The 17,871-nt window shown below is 43.5% G+C and overlaps 1 protein-coding gene across 2 annotated transcripts in view; it reads left to right on the forward strand.

The window, feature by feature from the left end:
* Positions 1 to 17,871, forward strand: part of LOC147718446 (rho GTPase-activating protein 20-like) — a 489,762-nt gene that overhangs the window by 290,974 nt on the left and 180,917 nt on the right. For both annotated transcript variants that reach the window (XM_086918365.1, XM_086918366.1), the window contains one exon: positions 1,285 to 1,351. In XM_086918365.1, coding sequence (XP_086774491.1) covers positions 1,285 to 1,351 — 67 coding nt within the window. The remainder of the gene's footprint in view (positions 1 to 1,284; positions 1,352 to 17,871) is intronic.

Raw genomic sequence — 17,871 nt, forward strand, 5'->3', positions numbered from 1 at the left:
TATATATTTTGATTAAGCCGATATGCTTCTTTTTATATTCTGATGTTGTGACTCTTTGACAAAGTCAGTAAGTCTAACGACTGCAGCCAGGCCCTGTATCCAACCCCATGCAACTCACGGCCAAAGACTATACACAGCGGTGTGGTTGGGTGCCAGCGTAGGGTTAGGGAATGGACCTGGCCATAAACCAGGCATTGCAACAAACTGTACGCCGCGTACAGCTAAAAGCTGTGTGCAGCGGAGGGTAGGGTGCTGTGAGAAGGTTGGGCAGAGGACCTGACCACGGGACAGGCCCTTCATACAACCCCACACCATGCACAGCTATGGACATCTTACTTCAGGTTTAAAAAACGAAGAAATTCACTGAACAAAATAAAGCTTAAAGTAACTATATAGTTAGGAATTGTAATAATATGTTAGTTTACATTGAAAAAAACGTAGAAATTCACTAAAAAAAAACAAAGGTTAAAAGGAAGTTGTAGTTTGGTGAAAAAGTCAGTTAAAACACCGTTTTAAATGAACAAAATTACTGAAATTCATCAACTGTAGTTATTTCAAGTAACTATAACTCGTGCTCTATAAAAGTAACTGTGACTCGCGCCCAGTTAATTCCCCCACATATTACATCACTCGTGACATGTTCTATTACATCTTTGTAAACAAGACTGCAACATCTGAAATGTCATCATTGATGACAACACTGTGCATGGTGGAGGAGCGAGTCATAATTAATTTAGGGCACGAGTAATTGGCAGTAGAATCATGTCTCTGTTTCTTCAGTATCATTTTGGTTCAATTGTGGTGTCTCTGTCACAAAGCAGAATGCGTTATATTGATCTTTTTGGCTTTTGCATATTCTTATGCCATTGCTAGACTGTTTTCTTTTTTAATAAACAGATTTACACCCAAAAAATAAACTTACTTGCCATGTAAGAATACAATGAGGAGAACCATTCCCTTTTGGCCTATTACTCCCCGAATTGTGAGTCCTGTCTCTATCGCATTGGCATGGCTGCTGATTGGTATTCCTAATCCTGAGCATTGGCTCATCCTCTATATGTCGTAGAGGCCAGCCCTTAAAGCCTGTTGACGTCCTCCCTGTTGCCGTCCTCCCACTATTGTATCCTGTCCAGTTCTTTCCTGTCCTACAATATATAGTGCCTATACCCAGAGGTTTCCTGGCACTGACAAAAGTCTCCAATTTCAGCTCTGCTGTGTAAGTTCTTCATGTGCCACCTTCCCCCACACCCTTATCACTTTTTAATTTTTTTTCTCATGTTTTAGGGTCGACCAAGTGATTACCACCTCTGTGTGGTGTCTGGGAAGGATGACTCGCCGTATCCGCTTCTTGGTAAGTTTCCAGATACCTCTATCCATCTTCATGTATTACATGCCCTTGATATATTGGTACTGTTAATGTAATTTTGATGTGTTACACCTTCCTACATCTTAAATGATGGTGCTCATCACAGTTCACATCTGCACCTATGCTGAGTACATGTACTACTCTTTCTATATCATAACAACATAATTCAACCCTAATTGATTGTAGATGCCAGTATACAACTATTGCATTTTTAACCTGTACTGTCATGGAAATCATGCAGTTTCCAACAAAACTTGTATACTTGTAATCAGAAATGCTAGATTAGGTATTCAAGTAATGATGTTAAGCACCACAGACCTCTAAGCCAATATGGTGTTAGTCTATGGATAACTTATTCATAATAAACTGCTCATTAAATTGTAGGCATTTAAAGGCGGTTGAGAGTCTATGTTTGAAGTCAAAACTGTAAAGAAATGTTTGGCAGTCATTTATCTCCTGTGTGAACTTTATTTCTGCTGGAAATGGTGCATACATGAAAGGGCTCTCCATTTCAGGTAGGATCCCTGTTCTTTATGGGCCTGTTCACAACCTCCACATAGTAGTACATTTAGTAGCACTGCAATATTACTAATCATGTACTTCAAACTGCTATTCACAAACCTACATGTGGGGGCCTTTGCATCTGCCTCACCTCCCTTTCCTGTGAGATCTCCACCACAATTGTAGAGATCTCGGCACACATACACCTACGTTTTTGTAGTAAATGTGAGAGGAACTGGGGAGTCTCTAAAAAAATGGAAAATGCTTCCTATAAAATGGATAGGGTTTAGGGAGGGTAAGGACAGTTTACGAGATGAATAAGGAGGGGTTCAGGAAGGGACAAACACCCTGCTACAAAAGCGTAAGCACATTGATATTAATGAATTGCAGTTCTGTGGGTACGATAGCCAGAAAGTTCCCAAAACAGCAAAAAATGTATTGTAGCTCAGACCTAGAGTACGTCCAGTACCACATGGCCAACCACAGGAATTGCAACACCCTTCTATAGATAATAATGGCAGAATGGTCTTAAAATAAAACCACATAGCAAATAGTGTTCTAGTTAACTTATCTTAACTTTTAATTAAAAATAAAGATATATATTTCTCCAGTATTGGGGTGTCTTTCATAGATTCACATGCCTGAATCATTCTCCGTCGTCGGAGTGGGAGTCCCGCGGTACATAAAAAAGCAGTAACTTGTATATAAGAAAACCAAAACCCTTGGTAATACCAAACAGGAAGTAAAGTAGCCCTAAGCTACAATGGAAAAAACTTCCACACTATTGACTATCCTAGTCATTTTGTATAGACCAAACTACAGCCAATAAGGCGCCAGCACCCACTAGAATGCTCTCCTCAGAGACTCCGCCTCTCAGATTTTCTACCGCACGTCGTGTGAAAGGGAGTCTCCCTGAGCTCTGCTCAGTACTTCTCAACCTGACTGTTTTTTTCTCCTATTTTTGGAATGTCTACTTCAAAATCTCTCTTCAGACCAAGTGAGTCTTGTGGGAAGCTTAGGCTTTTTAAAGAAGATCCCCACAAAAAGTGCATTTATTGCCTATATCCTGATCACGAGGTAAAGGATTGTAAGATCTGCAGGACCTTTCCTCAGAAGACCCTCAGAGACATAGAAGGTCATCTTCTACTATGGCTGCAGAAGATTAAGGCTTTCACAAAAAAGACCTAGACCACAAAGGCATCTGTAAATTATCTATTTAATGTCGTACCATATGTTGCAAAACCTTTGCAAATAACTCCTCTATTTTAATTAATGAGGTAGGAGGTACATCCATGTAATGCCATATTTAGGAAAATTAGCCTAGAGAGAAATGAAAAGGGTTTCAAAGCAGCAAATCTTTCGCAGTGACTTAGGAGAGATAATGGTTATTGAATACCCTGTAACAAAGAAAAGTGAATGTTAACCACGCTTTAAACAGACCAGATGCATGTAAATTGAATATGCTCTATCCCCTACAGTGAAAATTACCGAAGGAAAAGTGACTCACATCTGGAGTCATTCAGAAACCTATGAGGGTTCCGTCCTCTCGACTGGTATGAGCCAAGGTGGTCGATTGAGGGTAAATACTGTGTAATTGTGTGCGGTGTGGGATCACTCAGACTTAAAGCTCTTTCTTTAAAGGCTTTTTTAGATTGTGGTGTAGGTCTTTTTTGTGAAAGTATATATTGAGTGGAGGGCGACCTTTGACCGCATTTTCCCTCTGAGCTCCTTGTTGTTAGTTGCAGAAGATTAAGGACCAGGATGATCCTCTTTCGAAGGTAGGAAGTTTGGCTTCGGGGTCTTCTATGTCTTCCAGAAAGCGAAAGATTGAGGAAGAGGTATCTTCTCCTGGGGCTAAGGTGTTGAGAAAAGCTAAGGATTCTGGTTTGCCTTCCTCTTCTACCGCAAAAAAGGCTTCTCCACCTTCTAAATCTGGACCAAAAACGCCCCCGAGAAAGTCTGCTAAGTCTTTGCCATCTAAAAGACTGTCAGAGAAAAAATGACCTCAGAAAAAGACGTCGACGACGACGGCTGCTCCATCGACGGGTCCCGTCTACAGTATTTCCTCCACGTCGACGGTTACTTTCTCTTCGCCAAAGCCTCAGATGGTGATGTCGTCGGCTCCTCGTCGACGAAAGCAGCTTTGCCGTCGACGACCACACCGTCGACGAGAAGTCCATCGTCGTAGACGACGATATCGTCGTCGAAGATTCCACAGTCGTCGACAAGTTCCTCGTCGACGAAAATTATGCCGTCGTCGACAGCATCGTCGTCGACGAAGTCAACACCGTCGTCGAAGGCTTCGTCGACGAAACTTACCTCGTCGTTGACAACATCGTCAACATTGAAAGCCCCGTCGCCGAAGCATGCAATATCTCCGTCGACGACACCGTCGACAGTGGGTCCGTCGACGCCTCTTCTGTCCTCATGTACGGATCTGCAGGTTTGGTCCGCTGCTCCGCCTGCTGCCTCTTTTACTTCACCGTTGACGGTGCCTCTTCATTATTATAAAGAAGAGGCTCTACTCTACCGCCTCTTTCACCCTTAAAGTTACCTGAGCAGCTTCTGAATTCAGAGGATGATGACAATCAGGAGCAATCTTATGAGAATGACAGTTTTCGAGTGGCCAGAAGTCCGTCAGAACTGTTAATAAAGACGCAGGAGGATGATCACGATGAGGAAGAGTTTTTTTCTACACCAGTTGCTCAAGCCCCTGCAGCAGTACCAATAGCACAGATGCCATTAGACCTTCTTACAAATGTACATGTTAAATGACTATTACCGCCGGTTACCGCCGTCTGAGTCAGCAGACTCGCTTCCGGCGACACCCATGACTCAAGCACCTGCCTCAGCCTTAAGAGTCCCGAGACAGTCTCCTTTGACACCAGTACCTGAGGTACAATCTTCTAATCCACCGTCTCCAGCACAATCCCACCTATACGTGTAACACCACGGATGACGACAGAGAGGAAGGAGAGGTGGACGACCAATCAGTAATGTCGGAGTGGGATAATTATCAGACGCAGACCCCATCACCTACTGCTCCTCATACGGCGGACTCTCCACCTGTTGATATTGGAGGATTCCATCTAGTAATGGAAAAAGTAACAAAGAGGTTTCAGATTACTATGTAAGCTAAACAGCAGGATTGTTTTTATATGACTTTAAAGATCAGCCACACAAACGAGTGAGGACTATCCCGATAATAGATTTCATTTGGAAGGAGGGCCTGAAGGTCATGTCCACTCCAAATTCTTTACCAGCAGTCTTACCTCGAATTGACAAAAAGTACAAGGCACCCATTACATCACCTGCATGCCTTATCGGACAAGCTAAGACAGAGTGCGTTGTCACTCAAGCGGCACAGAATAAGGCTAGAAATCCGTCCTCACAAGTGACCGCCCCACCTGACAGAGATGGAAGACGTCTCGACTCCATCGGGAAAAAGGTGGCAACGATAGCTGCAACTACTATCCGAGCAGCAAATTCCCTAGCAATCCTAGGGAGATTTGATAGACAGATGTGGTCAGATATATCTCCATATCTCGAAAAGCTTCCGGAACCGGAGAGGTCAGAAGCAAAGAAGTTGTTACATGAAGGGGAGTGCGTCTCTGCAGAGATGATTGACACAGCTGTGGATGTGGCAACCACAGGCTTTCGACAGTTGGCGGGCGCGGCAGTCTTGAAGTAGACAAGGTTGGCTGAAGTCAACCTCCTTCCGGCAAGAAGTCCAGGCAAAGATAATAGACATGCCTTACAATGGAGAATATCTATTTGGCCATCACATTGATGAGGCTTTGCAGGCCATAAAGAACGATACAGACACCGCAAAGTCGCTGCGAAACCTGCAATTTCGCAAATCATCCTTTCGTGGCGCTATAGGACGTGGGTCCTATTCAAATAGAGGAGGATATTCTCAGCAGCGCTCGTACCATTCATCACACGGTAACCAGCGATATCAACCGTATTAACAACAGTCATACGGACAGCAAAGCAACAACTTTTCGCAAGGAAAAAGAAAATCCTCCTATCGGGGACGAGATTCTGCTAAAAGGCAATGAGAACTGCCACCGCTGCCAGTACCGAAGTCAAAGGTTGGAGGAAGAATATCCCATTACTTATCAAATTGGTCCAAGATTACTACGGACAAGTGGGTCCTGGATGCAGTGGCCAGAGGACACGCTTTGGAATTTGTCAAAATCCCTCCAGATTCACCTCCAAAAGGTCAACCACCAACTCACCTCAAAGAGCTTCTGTCCCAAATAAATGTAATGATTCGGAAAGGTGCAATCGAGAATGTTCCTCAAGTACAAAGAGAAAGAGGTTTCTATTTGAGGTTCTTCCTCATACGAAAGAAAACAGGAGAGTGGCGCCCCATTTTCGACCTACGCACCCTCAACAAATACCTCAAGAAGATGTCCTTCTGGATGTTAACACTTCAAGAAATCCTCCAGCTTCTTTCCCAAGGCGATCACTTGGCTACCCTAGATCTTCAGGATGCCTACTTTCATGTGCCCATTCTCCCCAGGCACAGGAAATTCCTGAGGTTCAGAGTGGCTGGCAGGGACTTTCAATTCAAAGTTCTCCCGTTTGGGCTTCATTCAGCGCCCCGAGTATTCACGAAGGTATTCGCTCCAGTGGCGGCACATCTTCGCTTGGAAGGCATTCAAATCTTCCCGTATTTAGACGATTGGCTTATCAAGGTCAGTTCTCTAAGAGCAGCAAGAGTACATGTCCAAAGATGCCTCTCGCTATGGGACTTTCAATAAATTTCAAGAAATCCCTTCTTGTTCCGTCACAAAGGATATCGTTTTTGGGGCAACATTAGACACTCGCCTCACCCAAGCCTTTGCCTCAAAAGAAAGACAACTCAAGATTTGCAAGATGGCCCTCAACTTACGGCAAAAAGAGTACGTTTCAGTACAAATGTACAAGTCATTCCTAGGGATGCTTTCATCCTGCATCCCTCTCATACCCAACTGCCGTCTCCGGATGAGACCTTTCCAAGAGGAACTCAGTCTACAATGGGTTCAAATATCAGGGTCATTCGACGACAAGATCGCCATAAGCTACAGTATGAAAAAGGCTTTTCTATGGTGGACCCGAAAAGAGAATCTGCAAATAGGGCGTTCATTCCTAACGGAGATACCGTGTTACACCATCACCATGGACGCTTCCCTGGAAAGATGGGGGCACACCTACAGGGAATGACCGTCAAGGGAAATGGGATACACATCAAAAGCAGTGGCAAATCAACCTTCTAGAGTTGAGAGCAATTTTACTGGCCCTAAAATCTTTTCGGACGGTGATACATGGATCCACAGTTTTAATCAGAACAGACAGTACAACAAGTATGCATTACTTGAACAAACAAGGGGGCACAAGGTCGGCCCTTCTTTCTCAGGAGGCCCAGGAGATTTGTAGTTGGGCTCTAGATCACAGGATAAATCTGTCAGCAACGCACGTTCCAGGGATGTTCAATGTCCTCGCCGATTCTCTCAGCAGAGCGACAGCGACAAATCACGAATGGGAACTTCTTCAGCCGACTCTGGACAGAGTTTTTCAGAACTGGGGTCATCCCGACTTGGACTTATTTGCGACGAAGCAGAACCACAAATGCCCATACTTTGCAAGTTGAATTCCCCACAAGGATTCATGCTGAGAAGCACTTTCGATTAATTGGTCTCAAATATTTGCATACGCTTTTCCGCCGATTCCTTTGGTTCCCAGGGTCATCCGGAAAATGAAACAGCAGCCATGCCGCCTCATCCTCATTGCGCCCATGTGGCCTCGCCAGTATTGGTTCACCGAGCTCCTACTTTTCTTCGAGTGCAATCCCATACAACTTCAAGCACTACCAAATCTTCTAACAATGCAAGAGGGTCAAATTTGTCATCCAGACCCAGTTTCCTTGAAATTAGCAGCTTGGCTCCTCAACACGTTGAATTCGCCCATCTAAATATCCCAGAGGATTGTAAAGAAGTTCTAGCCAACGCTCGAGCGCCTGCTACTATTAAGACTTACAAACTTAAATGGAAAAGGTTTTGTGCCTGGTGTCTCGCGGCCAACTTACATCCACTCCATGCAAAACCAGAACAAATCTTACCGTTCTTTCTTCAATTGGCTAAGTCTGGCTTGTCTCATTCCACTCTGAAAGTGTTTTTAGCGGCCATTTCCTGATTCCGTCAAGATGGCTCTAACTCTTTGTATTCCACTAGAATAATTCAGCAATTCTTCAAAGGCCTTTTTCGAATGTTCCCGCCTGTTCAGCGCCCACATCCTTCCTGGTACTTGAATGTGGTACTCTCTCAGCTCATGCGTCACCCCTTTGAGCCGATTCATAAAGTGGATCTCAAATTCCTTTCCTGGAAGGTTTCTCTCCTTCTAGCACTAACATCGGCACGTAGAGTCAGTGACATTCAAGCATTCACCATCAAAGCTCTGTTTTTACTGTTCATTTCAAATTCGGTGGTGCTACGTACCAATCCATGCTACATGCCTAAAGTTCCATCCGACTTTCGCCTTAATGAGCCGGTGCTATTAAAGACATTCTTTCCTAATCCACAAACGAGAGCAGAGAAGGCCTTGCATTCCCTGGACATCAGAAGATGTCTTAAATTGTACCTCCAACGAACTGCTACCTTGCGAAAAACAGATCAGCTCTTTGTAGCATACGGAAGGATACATCAAGGATACGCTGTATCTAAGCATACCATAGCCCTTTGGGTGTCCTCAGCAATTAGTCTCTGTCACCAACAAGCAGGGAGACCATTGCAGTCATTGCCAAGAGCGCATTCTACGAGAGCGGTCTCCTCCTCAACAGCCCTTTTTGCTTGAGTGCCTCTTCATCATATCTGCCGAGCGGCAACCTGGACCAGCACACATATCTTCACCAAGCACTATTGCTTGGATGCTGCCAGTGATGCAGATACTTCAGTGGGACGAGCAGTGCTTTGCAATCTTTTTAAATAAGGTGAGCCTCTGTTCTCCCTCCTCCTCTATGCTCTTCTAGATGCTTATGTTTCATGTAATATTGTTTACAAAATGTACATATGCATAGGAATGCAAAAAGGCGTCTATGAGCAGGATGGTGTGTACTGCTATTTTCTCTGATTCAGGCATGTGAATCTATGATAGACAGCCCAATACTGGAGAAGAACAATAGTTACTTACCTGTAATCTGTGGTTCTTTAGTATTGGTGTCTTTCATAGATTCACATGCACCCGCCCACCTCCCCTCAGAGGCTCCTCAGACGATATTTTTACTTTCACTCCTATGCGAGAAAATCTGAGAGCCTGAGTCTCTGGGGAGAGCATTCTAGTGGGTGCTGGCGCCTGATTGGCTATAGAGTGTTCTATACAAAATGACTAGGATAGTCATGAGTGTGGAAGTTTTTTCCATTGTAGCTTAGGGCTACTTTACTTCCTGGTTGGTATTTTTTCCTATATACAAATTATTGATTTTTTATGTACCGTGGGTCTCCCACTCCAACGACGGGGAGTGATTCAGGCATGTGAATCTATGAAAGACACCAATACTGGAGAACCACAGATTACAGGTGAGTAACTATTGTTCTTATCGAGTTTTGGGGTATCTTTCATAGATTCACAAGCCTGAATCATTCCTCGTCATCGGGATGGGAGTCCCCGGTACATAAATAAAGTAATGTCCCATTAGACATATAGATTAATAGGCCAAAGGCCTTACATTAGTAACATATCCATGTCCTATGTAAAAAGGACCAAACTCTAGAGAAGAGCCAATCAGCTATCACCACCCTCTGGAACCTTCCTGGAAGGAGGTCTAGTCCCTCAGATTTTCTACTGCACCTCATGCTACGGGAGTCTCCTCTGAGCTCTGCTCAGTTTTCCTCATTTCTGGATTTCCAGTATTTCTTCTTGCATAATTCCATCTTCTGAGTGAAATTCTTCAGTTCTTCATGGCAGATAAACCTGAGAACGGCCTTTTTAGACCCTGTGGTTCCTGTGGTAAAAAGAGGCTTCATATGGATGACCAACACAAAGATTGTCTCTACTGCCTTTACCCGGATCATTCTTCAAAGGACTGCAAGGTATGTCGTACCTTCTCTTCAAAGACCCTCAAAGATCGGGAGGGGCACCTCTTGATTTGGCTGCAGAGGCTTAAAGACAAAGACCAGCTAAAGTCTCCTGAGGAGAGTGAGGGCTCTTCCATATCCTCAAAGTCCTCCCACAAAAGACCAAGGTTGGCTTCTCCAGGCCCTCCGTCACAGCCACCTCAAAAGAAGACGCATTAAAAGTCTTCAGAGGTACATCCCAAGGCTCTACCAGCAAAGGTTTCTCCTCAGGAGATTGTTCACACCTTTAAAAAGCCTTCTTTCACTCCGTCGACGACAACCTTGTCGACGGTGGCTTCAACGACGAGGAAATCTACATCTACGGCCTTGTGTATAACCTTGTCGACGACGACTGTTTACACTTCTGTCGCCTCTTCTTCAATATCTACGTCGACTACTCCATCGTCGACGGCCGGTAGGTCCGTTTCGCCGACGATAAAGATAAAGAAATCATTGTCGACGTCCAAACAACCGTTGACGCTACGATCGCCGACGACAGTGTCGACGACGGCTTCGTCGACGAAGCCTGACATCCACTCCATCGTCGACGAAAGCTCCGTCGACGACGACAATACTGTTGTCGAGTTCCCCATCGATGGAGACTACATCGTCGACGACGGCTCCGTCAACGGGAACTCCATCGTTCTTGGTGCCCGTTGGCGCTTCACCGTCGACGACTACAACGTCGACGGGCTCGTTGACGTTGGTGGATTCCAATCTGAAAAGTACTTACGTCCATCTCAAAATCACCAAAGGTACGTTGACGCCGGCCCTGACTTCCCCTAGTAGGGTCCAGCCATTGCCTCCAGCTCACCTCTTAGACGGAGAGGATTCTGACGAGGGTAGTATGTTTACAACAGCGGCAAGCCCTTCTGAACTTAACATGAAGTATCAAGACAGTTCGGATTATGAGGACCAAGATCAGGGGGATCAGACAGTTTATCCTGAAGAATACCATCCGCCTTCACCTCCCATGGTTTTCCTACCAGCATCTTTGGTTTCCGACCTGCAATTCCTCATTACGGACCATAAGCAGAGATTCTCTACTTCTGCCAAGTCTCCACCTCCAGCTGTATCTCCACCGCCAAGACCCCAGCTTTCACCTTTAAATCTTCAGCCGGGGCCTGTCATTTCACCACCTACGCCTTCCACAGACGATGAAGAGGAGGATCCACATGAAGAAGGGGAACTTCATGATTCCCAGTCTACTCATGATGAGGGGGACGACTATGTCATACCCTGTCCTGCTTCTCCCGTGTCCCCTCGCAGGCTGACTCGCCTCCTGAAGACATTGGAGGCTTTCACAACTTAGTGGAAAGGGCGGCGCAACGTTTCCAAATACCTATGCCATCACACCAGCAAGATTGCTTCCTATACGATTTTAAGGAACCTTTTAAGAAATCGGTCAGATCTATACCCATTATAGAATACATATGGGACCAGGGTGTGAAAATAATGCAAAACCCTTCCTTGGTGCCCCCAGTATTGCCTCGTCTGGATAAGAAATACAGAGCTCCAGATACTGCTCCAGCTTGCCTGACAGGACATCCCAAACCTGACTGTCATCACGCAGGCTGCTCAACGAAAATCAAAAAATCCTTCTGTCCCACTAGCTGCTCCTCCGGACAAGGAAGGTCGAAAGCTGGATAACATTGGGAAACGTTTCTCATCAATGTCGGCTTTAACAGTGCGTGCATCCAATTCCTTGGCACTGTTAGGGCGTTATAACAGACAGTTGTGGGCAGACATTGCTCCATATCTTGCGGCCTTGCCAGATGATTCGAAAGAGGAAGCAAATCAGATCTTGCTTGAAGGCGAACGTTCTGCGTCCGAGATAATAGATTGCCGATGGATATCGCCTCTGCTGGATTTCGCCAACTAGCTGGTGCAGCTGTATTACGACGGCAGGGTTGGTTGAAGGCAACTTCATTGCGACCAGAAGCGCAAACAAAAATTTTGGACATGCCCTACGATGGCCAGCTTCTTTTCGGATCACATATTGAGGAAGCTCTTCAAGGTATAAAAAAGGATACCGACACTGCCAGAGCTTTGGGTACCCGGCAATTCAAGAATCTGCCCTTTCATGGCTCAAGAGGAAGACGGCAATCCTCTACAAGATGTGATTACCAAAACCGATCTTCCTACACTTCTAGTCAACTGTATCTGCCACAATACCAGCAGCGTCAGCAGCAACAGTCATCCTATACTAAATTCTCCTTTTGTGGCAAATGTGGTCAACAGAAGGGCGCTGCTCGGCGAAAACGACCTTTCACTACCGACAGTCTTCATTTCATCTCCACCCTCAGCAGTTGGAGGAAGAATTTCCCATTTCCTAAAAAATTGGAAACAAATCACAACGGACCGTTGGGTTCATCAATTAGTTCAATTTGGTCATTCGCTGGAGTTCACTCAAATTCCTCCCCAAACCCCCTCCCCGACCTATGCTTCACAAGAATCTACGTATTCTACTCCGGGAGATTTCACTTATGCTCCAGAAGGGTGCTATTGAAAAGGTTCCTCTTTGTCAACGGGGAAAGGATTTTACTCCCGTTTTTTTCTAGTACGCAAAATTCTTTCAAAAGCAGTCGTTTCGTATGGTTACCATCCAGGAAGTACTCAACTTCTCAATGCGGAGGACTACATGGTTTCCCTGGATCTTCAGGATGCCTATTTTCACATTCCTGTCCACCGGAATCACAAGAAGTTTATGAGGTTTGTAGTAGCGGGCAGACCCTTCCAATTTCGTGTTCTACCATTCGGACTCAAATCGGCGCCACACATTTTTACAAAATGCCTCTCTCCAGTGGCCGCATATCTCAGGCAACAACACCATCAGGTCTTTCCATATCTGGACGACTGGCTAGTCAAGGTGCCATCTCTAGAAGATACGTCCAGGTCTTCCAATTCCTTTCTACAGCTTTTCGATCGCTTGGGACTCACTCTCAATCAGGACAAGTCTGTCCTCCAGCCTTCCCAGCGTATAACTTTCTTGGGTGCTACTCTCGACACGACTCAGAAGAAAGCGTTTCCGTCACAGGAGCTTGCCTTTCTTGCTTCCAGCTTTGCCGCATATCATCACAACAGATGCGTCCCTGGAAGGTTGGGGAGCTTTCCTCCAAAAACTACAGATCAGCGGGAAGTGATCCCATTCCGAAAGACAATTCCACATAAATCTCCTTGAACTACGGGCTGTCTATCTCGCTCTTCTGGCATTCCTACCAAGAGTCAGAAATACTCTAGTGCTCGTACGTATGGACAATACTACGACGATGCACATCTAAACAAGCAAGGGGGAACTCGCTCTCTAACACTCTCTCACGAGTCGCAAAAGATCTTGAACTGGTTACTCCTTCGCAAAATTTCTCTTCGGGCAGAGTACATCCCAGGAACGGACATTGTTCTGGCCGATTCTCTGAGCAGACAACAGCAGGCGTGTCACGAATTGGAATTGAATCACCGGACTCTCAACTGCATATTCTCTCAATGGGGCACCCCTCTCCTTGACCTGTTCGCTACAAGGCAGAACGCCAAATGCTTCGCAAGCTGGCGTCCCCAGAGGGGATCTCTAGGGAATGCATTTTCAATCGCATGATGCAACGTCTTTGCATGCGCTTTTCCACCGTTTACCCTGATTCCCAGGGTTCCCAGGAAAGTGAAAGCGGAGCCTTGCACGCTCATTCTGATAGCCCCAGCTTGGCCACGCCAGCATTGGTTCACGGAGCTTCACCTTCTCTCCCTGGAACCGCCGATCCAGTTGAAACCGTTTCCGTCTCTTCTCACAATGAAACACCAACAAGTCCAGCTTCCAGATCTGACATCTCTCAGATTATCCGCTTGGCTCCTGAGTTCAGGGAATTTGAGTTCGGGAGTTCAGGGAAAGCGGACAGTACTAACAAAACAAACTCCTTAGAATGGAAGAGGTTTTGCATCTGGTGCAAGTCAAAGAAGATAAACCCTCTTTCATCTTCTCCAGTACAAATATTGCATTACCTTCTCCATCTGGCGAATTCAGGTCTTGCTCACGCTTCCATTAAAGTTCACTTGGCAGTAATATCCCGTTTCAGAAGATCTTCTGCTGGCCCTTCTCTTTGGTCTAACAGGTTGATCAAGCAGTTTCTTAAAGGCCTGTTCAGGACTTTTCCTCCCACTTGGCAACTCAACAAAGTTCTTGCTCAGCTCATGAAACATCCTTTTGAGCCGATACACAGAGCTGATCTTAAGTATATTTCCTGGAAAACGGCGCTCCTTCTGGCCCTTACCTCAGCGAGGCGAGTAAGTGAGCTCCAGGCATTTTCAACTCAAGACCCTTTCCTTCAGTTCAAACACAACAGGATTATGCTACGAACAAATCCTTAGTTTGTGCCAAAGGTCCCGTCAGATTTCCATCTCAATGAACCTATAGTCTTACGTTCCTTTTTTCCAAATCCTCTCACAATGGCAGAAGGAACTCTGCATTCTCTGGATCTTAAACGCTTCCTAAAGTTTTACATTGACAAGAGAACAACCTTCCGCAAGTCCAACCAACTCTTTATGGCTTACAGTCAACCTTGAAAAGGTCTTCCACTCACTAAACAAAATATCTCTTGCTGGATCTCTACGGCTATTACGTTCTGTCACCAGCAAGTGGGGCAACCCCTAAGTTCCAAGATCCGAGCCCACTCCACTAGGGCAATGTCTACCTCCATGGCACTCTTTGCAGGTGTGCCTATCACAGACATTTGCAGAGCGGCAACTTGGAAGACACTGCATACATTCTCCAAGCATTACTGCTTGGATACGGAACTCATGAAGGATGCTGCAGTGGGACAGGCAGTACTTCGTCATCTTTTTCGATAGAGATGAGCCTTCTTTTCATCCCTGCCTTCCTTTTTTTATACGCACATTTCTCTATTGTGTTTCTTAATAGTTTCTTTGATTGCAATTTGGTACTTTCTATGTTCCACATTGATATGTTTTATCTGGTGAATTTGTATATGCTGTACCATCCGAAATGTGCTTATCATTGCTTACTACTCTGATTCAGGCAAGTGAATCTATGAAAGATACCCTAATACTGGATAAGAAATGCGTTACTACCTGTAACTGCATTTATCCAGTATTGGTATCTTTCATAGATTCACATGCAACTCACCCACCTCCCCTGGAAGGGCTCATCTAGTTCTCTCAGTGATACACCTACTAAGCACTGTGCTTACGAAAATCTGAGGGACTAGAGCTCTTTCCAGGAAGGTTCCAGAGGGTGGTGATAGCTGATTTGCTCTTCTCTAGAGTTTGGTCCTTTTTACAAAAGGACATGGATATGTTACTAATGTAAGGCCTTTGGCCTATTACTCTATATGTCTAACAGGACATTACTTTATTTATGTACCGGGGACTACCATCCCGACAACGGGGAATGATTCAGGCATGTGAATCTATGAAAGATACCAATACTGGATAATTTAGATTTTTCACAGCCTGCTGGGCAGAAAATCTGGATTTAATTAAGGACACGGAGGCTAAGATTATGTAAATCTCCTTTATTGCGTAGCTCACAGCAGCAACAATGAAAGATCTAGAACTTGAATAAACGTTCCAATATAGAGGATATAGTCCATGAACACACAGTAGACTGTAAAGAAGAGATAATCCAGGAAGCCGAGGTCATTTGTTGTAAGTTGATCTTTATTTTAGTTTAGGATATAAATTAGAGAACCCCACCAGGAGCGGTATGACATCTGCTCAGCCCGAACTTCAACTGACATTCAACACACCATTCGAACATTCATGCAATCAACATTCATACACATGCGCACAGGCTGAGCAGCACTCTACATCTTCTCCCTTGTTAACAAAGAAAAGATGACTCTTCACAATATAATTATAAGATGTTACTATACAAAGTATTAAGCAAATATAATTAAGAACATCTATATATTCAATAGATTTAAAATCAAGTGAAGAGGTGGAGTGAAATCCATAAACAGTAAAATACAGTAAAACCATTTTCAGAACACGCAAAAGGAAGTTGAAACAACACAACCCCTCTTCCCCCTTTTATGGAGACAATGGGAGAGCAAAATGGAAGTACGCAGAAGGAAGAGATACAAAGAAAAGAAGAAAAATGAAAGCAAGCGGTGCAAAGATCACTTGAAGAGAAATAAATGAGAATAAGAGTGAAAAAATTACGCAGCAAAGAAGGCGCAAAGACACAGCAGAGAAAAAGATAACACAGCAAGAACCACCAAAACACACTGATTGGCCAGACCAGAGCGAAGGAAGCTTGAATGTTGAAAAAGAAAAACAAGTGCAGAAAGAGGAAACAAGACTTAGTAGAGTGGTTAAAATGTAAAGTGAAACATACACAAAAAATGTGGAAGAAACGCAAGCAAAAGTAAAACATGAAGAGAAAGGCATCAAATCTCCACACGTCTTTAAATAAGACCCATATATCTATATAGCTAGAGAAAGCTTAGTGTGGAAAATGACGCACTTAAAAAAGGAACTTGACCCTTTTTTTTAAAAAGAGAGACCCACACGTCTTATAAAAAGACCCAATTAAATAACTTAAAAAGTTGGTGTGGTGGAATGCATTTGCATTTTTCCTTTCAAAACATTAGAATATTTTTAAATATATATTCTTCCTCAAAAGAGACTGCATTTGCACCATAGCTCTATTTTTTTTTAAAACAGTAGTGTATTAGCCTACTTTAAAACATCAAAAATATTTGATGAAGCATGAAACTAAGTATGACTGTAAAATCATTTCATTTCTAGACATGCCCGTATACAAATCATGTAAAGCTTATACTAAAATACTAATAAAATAAATGCTTGCTAGCAATACAACCAGGCAAATAAACAAAATGCCCAGGAGATGGTGCTCTAACTATATTAAAAGCACAAGTGAACACACTATAAATTCCCATAGAAGAACGTTTTTACATAAACATTTTCCTAGATTGCCAAGACTCTTAGTTGTACACATTAAAATAAACAGTTGTTCAAACTGTTTGAACAACTCTTTATTAAGACACTGTGTGTTACACTTTCTTTCACGTGATCAAGGCTTGGGAGCCGAAACATGTTGTGAGAGAAATAAACCCCTTATTTTCATTCTACCTGGTGTGGATTTTTGGGTGTGGAGAGCGTACTTTACTTGGACTTTGTTGTGGATTTTACTTACCGGCGTGCTCCGCCGGCGAGTGCGCCAACTCCCGAGGGGCCCCAGCGATCGGAAGGAGCATTGTTCATTGATATACATAGACATATCTATATAAATAGATCTATAAATAGATAGATATAGGCAGATAGATTTATAAATAGATGTATATACACATTGTATTTAATAGTAACAAGTATATGTAATTAAAAAGAAACATTATCATATATTTTAATAAACGTTTTAAAATTTAAAAATAAATGTAACTTTTCCTTTTTGGGAGAAAAAAATATTTTAAATTCTGTGCATAACTTTGAGCAATTTTCATACAGATTAAATAATAATAAACATTTTCCTGCAGGTGTGATACCTTAATTATTACACCTTTAAGATAATGGTGCTTTAACTTTTTGTTACTTTGTTATAGGTTTAAATACATGTATAATATAATTTTACATCAATTTTTTACATTAAAATACTTTTACTAAATGACTTTAAAGTTGAATAAAGATTTTTACTTTTTCCTATACTTTACAATAGGTGGATCCATGCCTAGTTGTGGATACTTCTGCCTGTGAGGAAAAGTGACTAGTAGTACATTTACACTTGTAAATTTGGCTCTACTACAGGTGTTGACATGGAAGTCTACTCTTTGGAGTAACTTTACAACCGGAAATGATGAATAGCTAAAGCAGTAAACTTAGTACAATGTGTAAGGGGTAAATTTACAAGTGTGTAAATCTACATGAGTACATTTATGTTTGTGA

This window comes from Lissotriton vulgaris, chromosome 4_1, assembly GCF_964263255.1.
Source record: "Lissotriton vulgaris chromosome 4_1, aLisVul1.2, whole genome shotgun sequence".
NCBI classification, from domain to species: Eukaryota; Metazoa; Chordata; class Amphibia; order Caudata; family Salamandridae; genus Lissotriton; species Lissotriton vulgaris.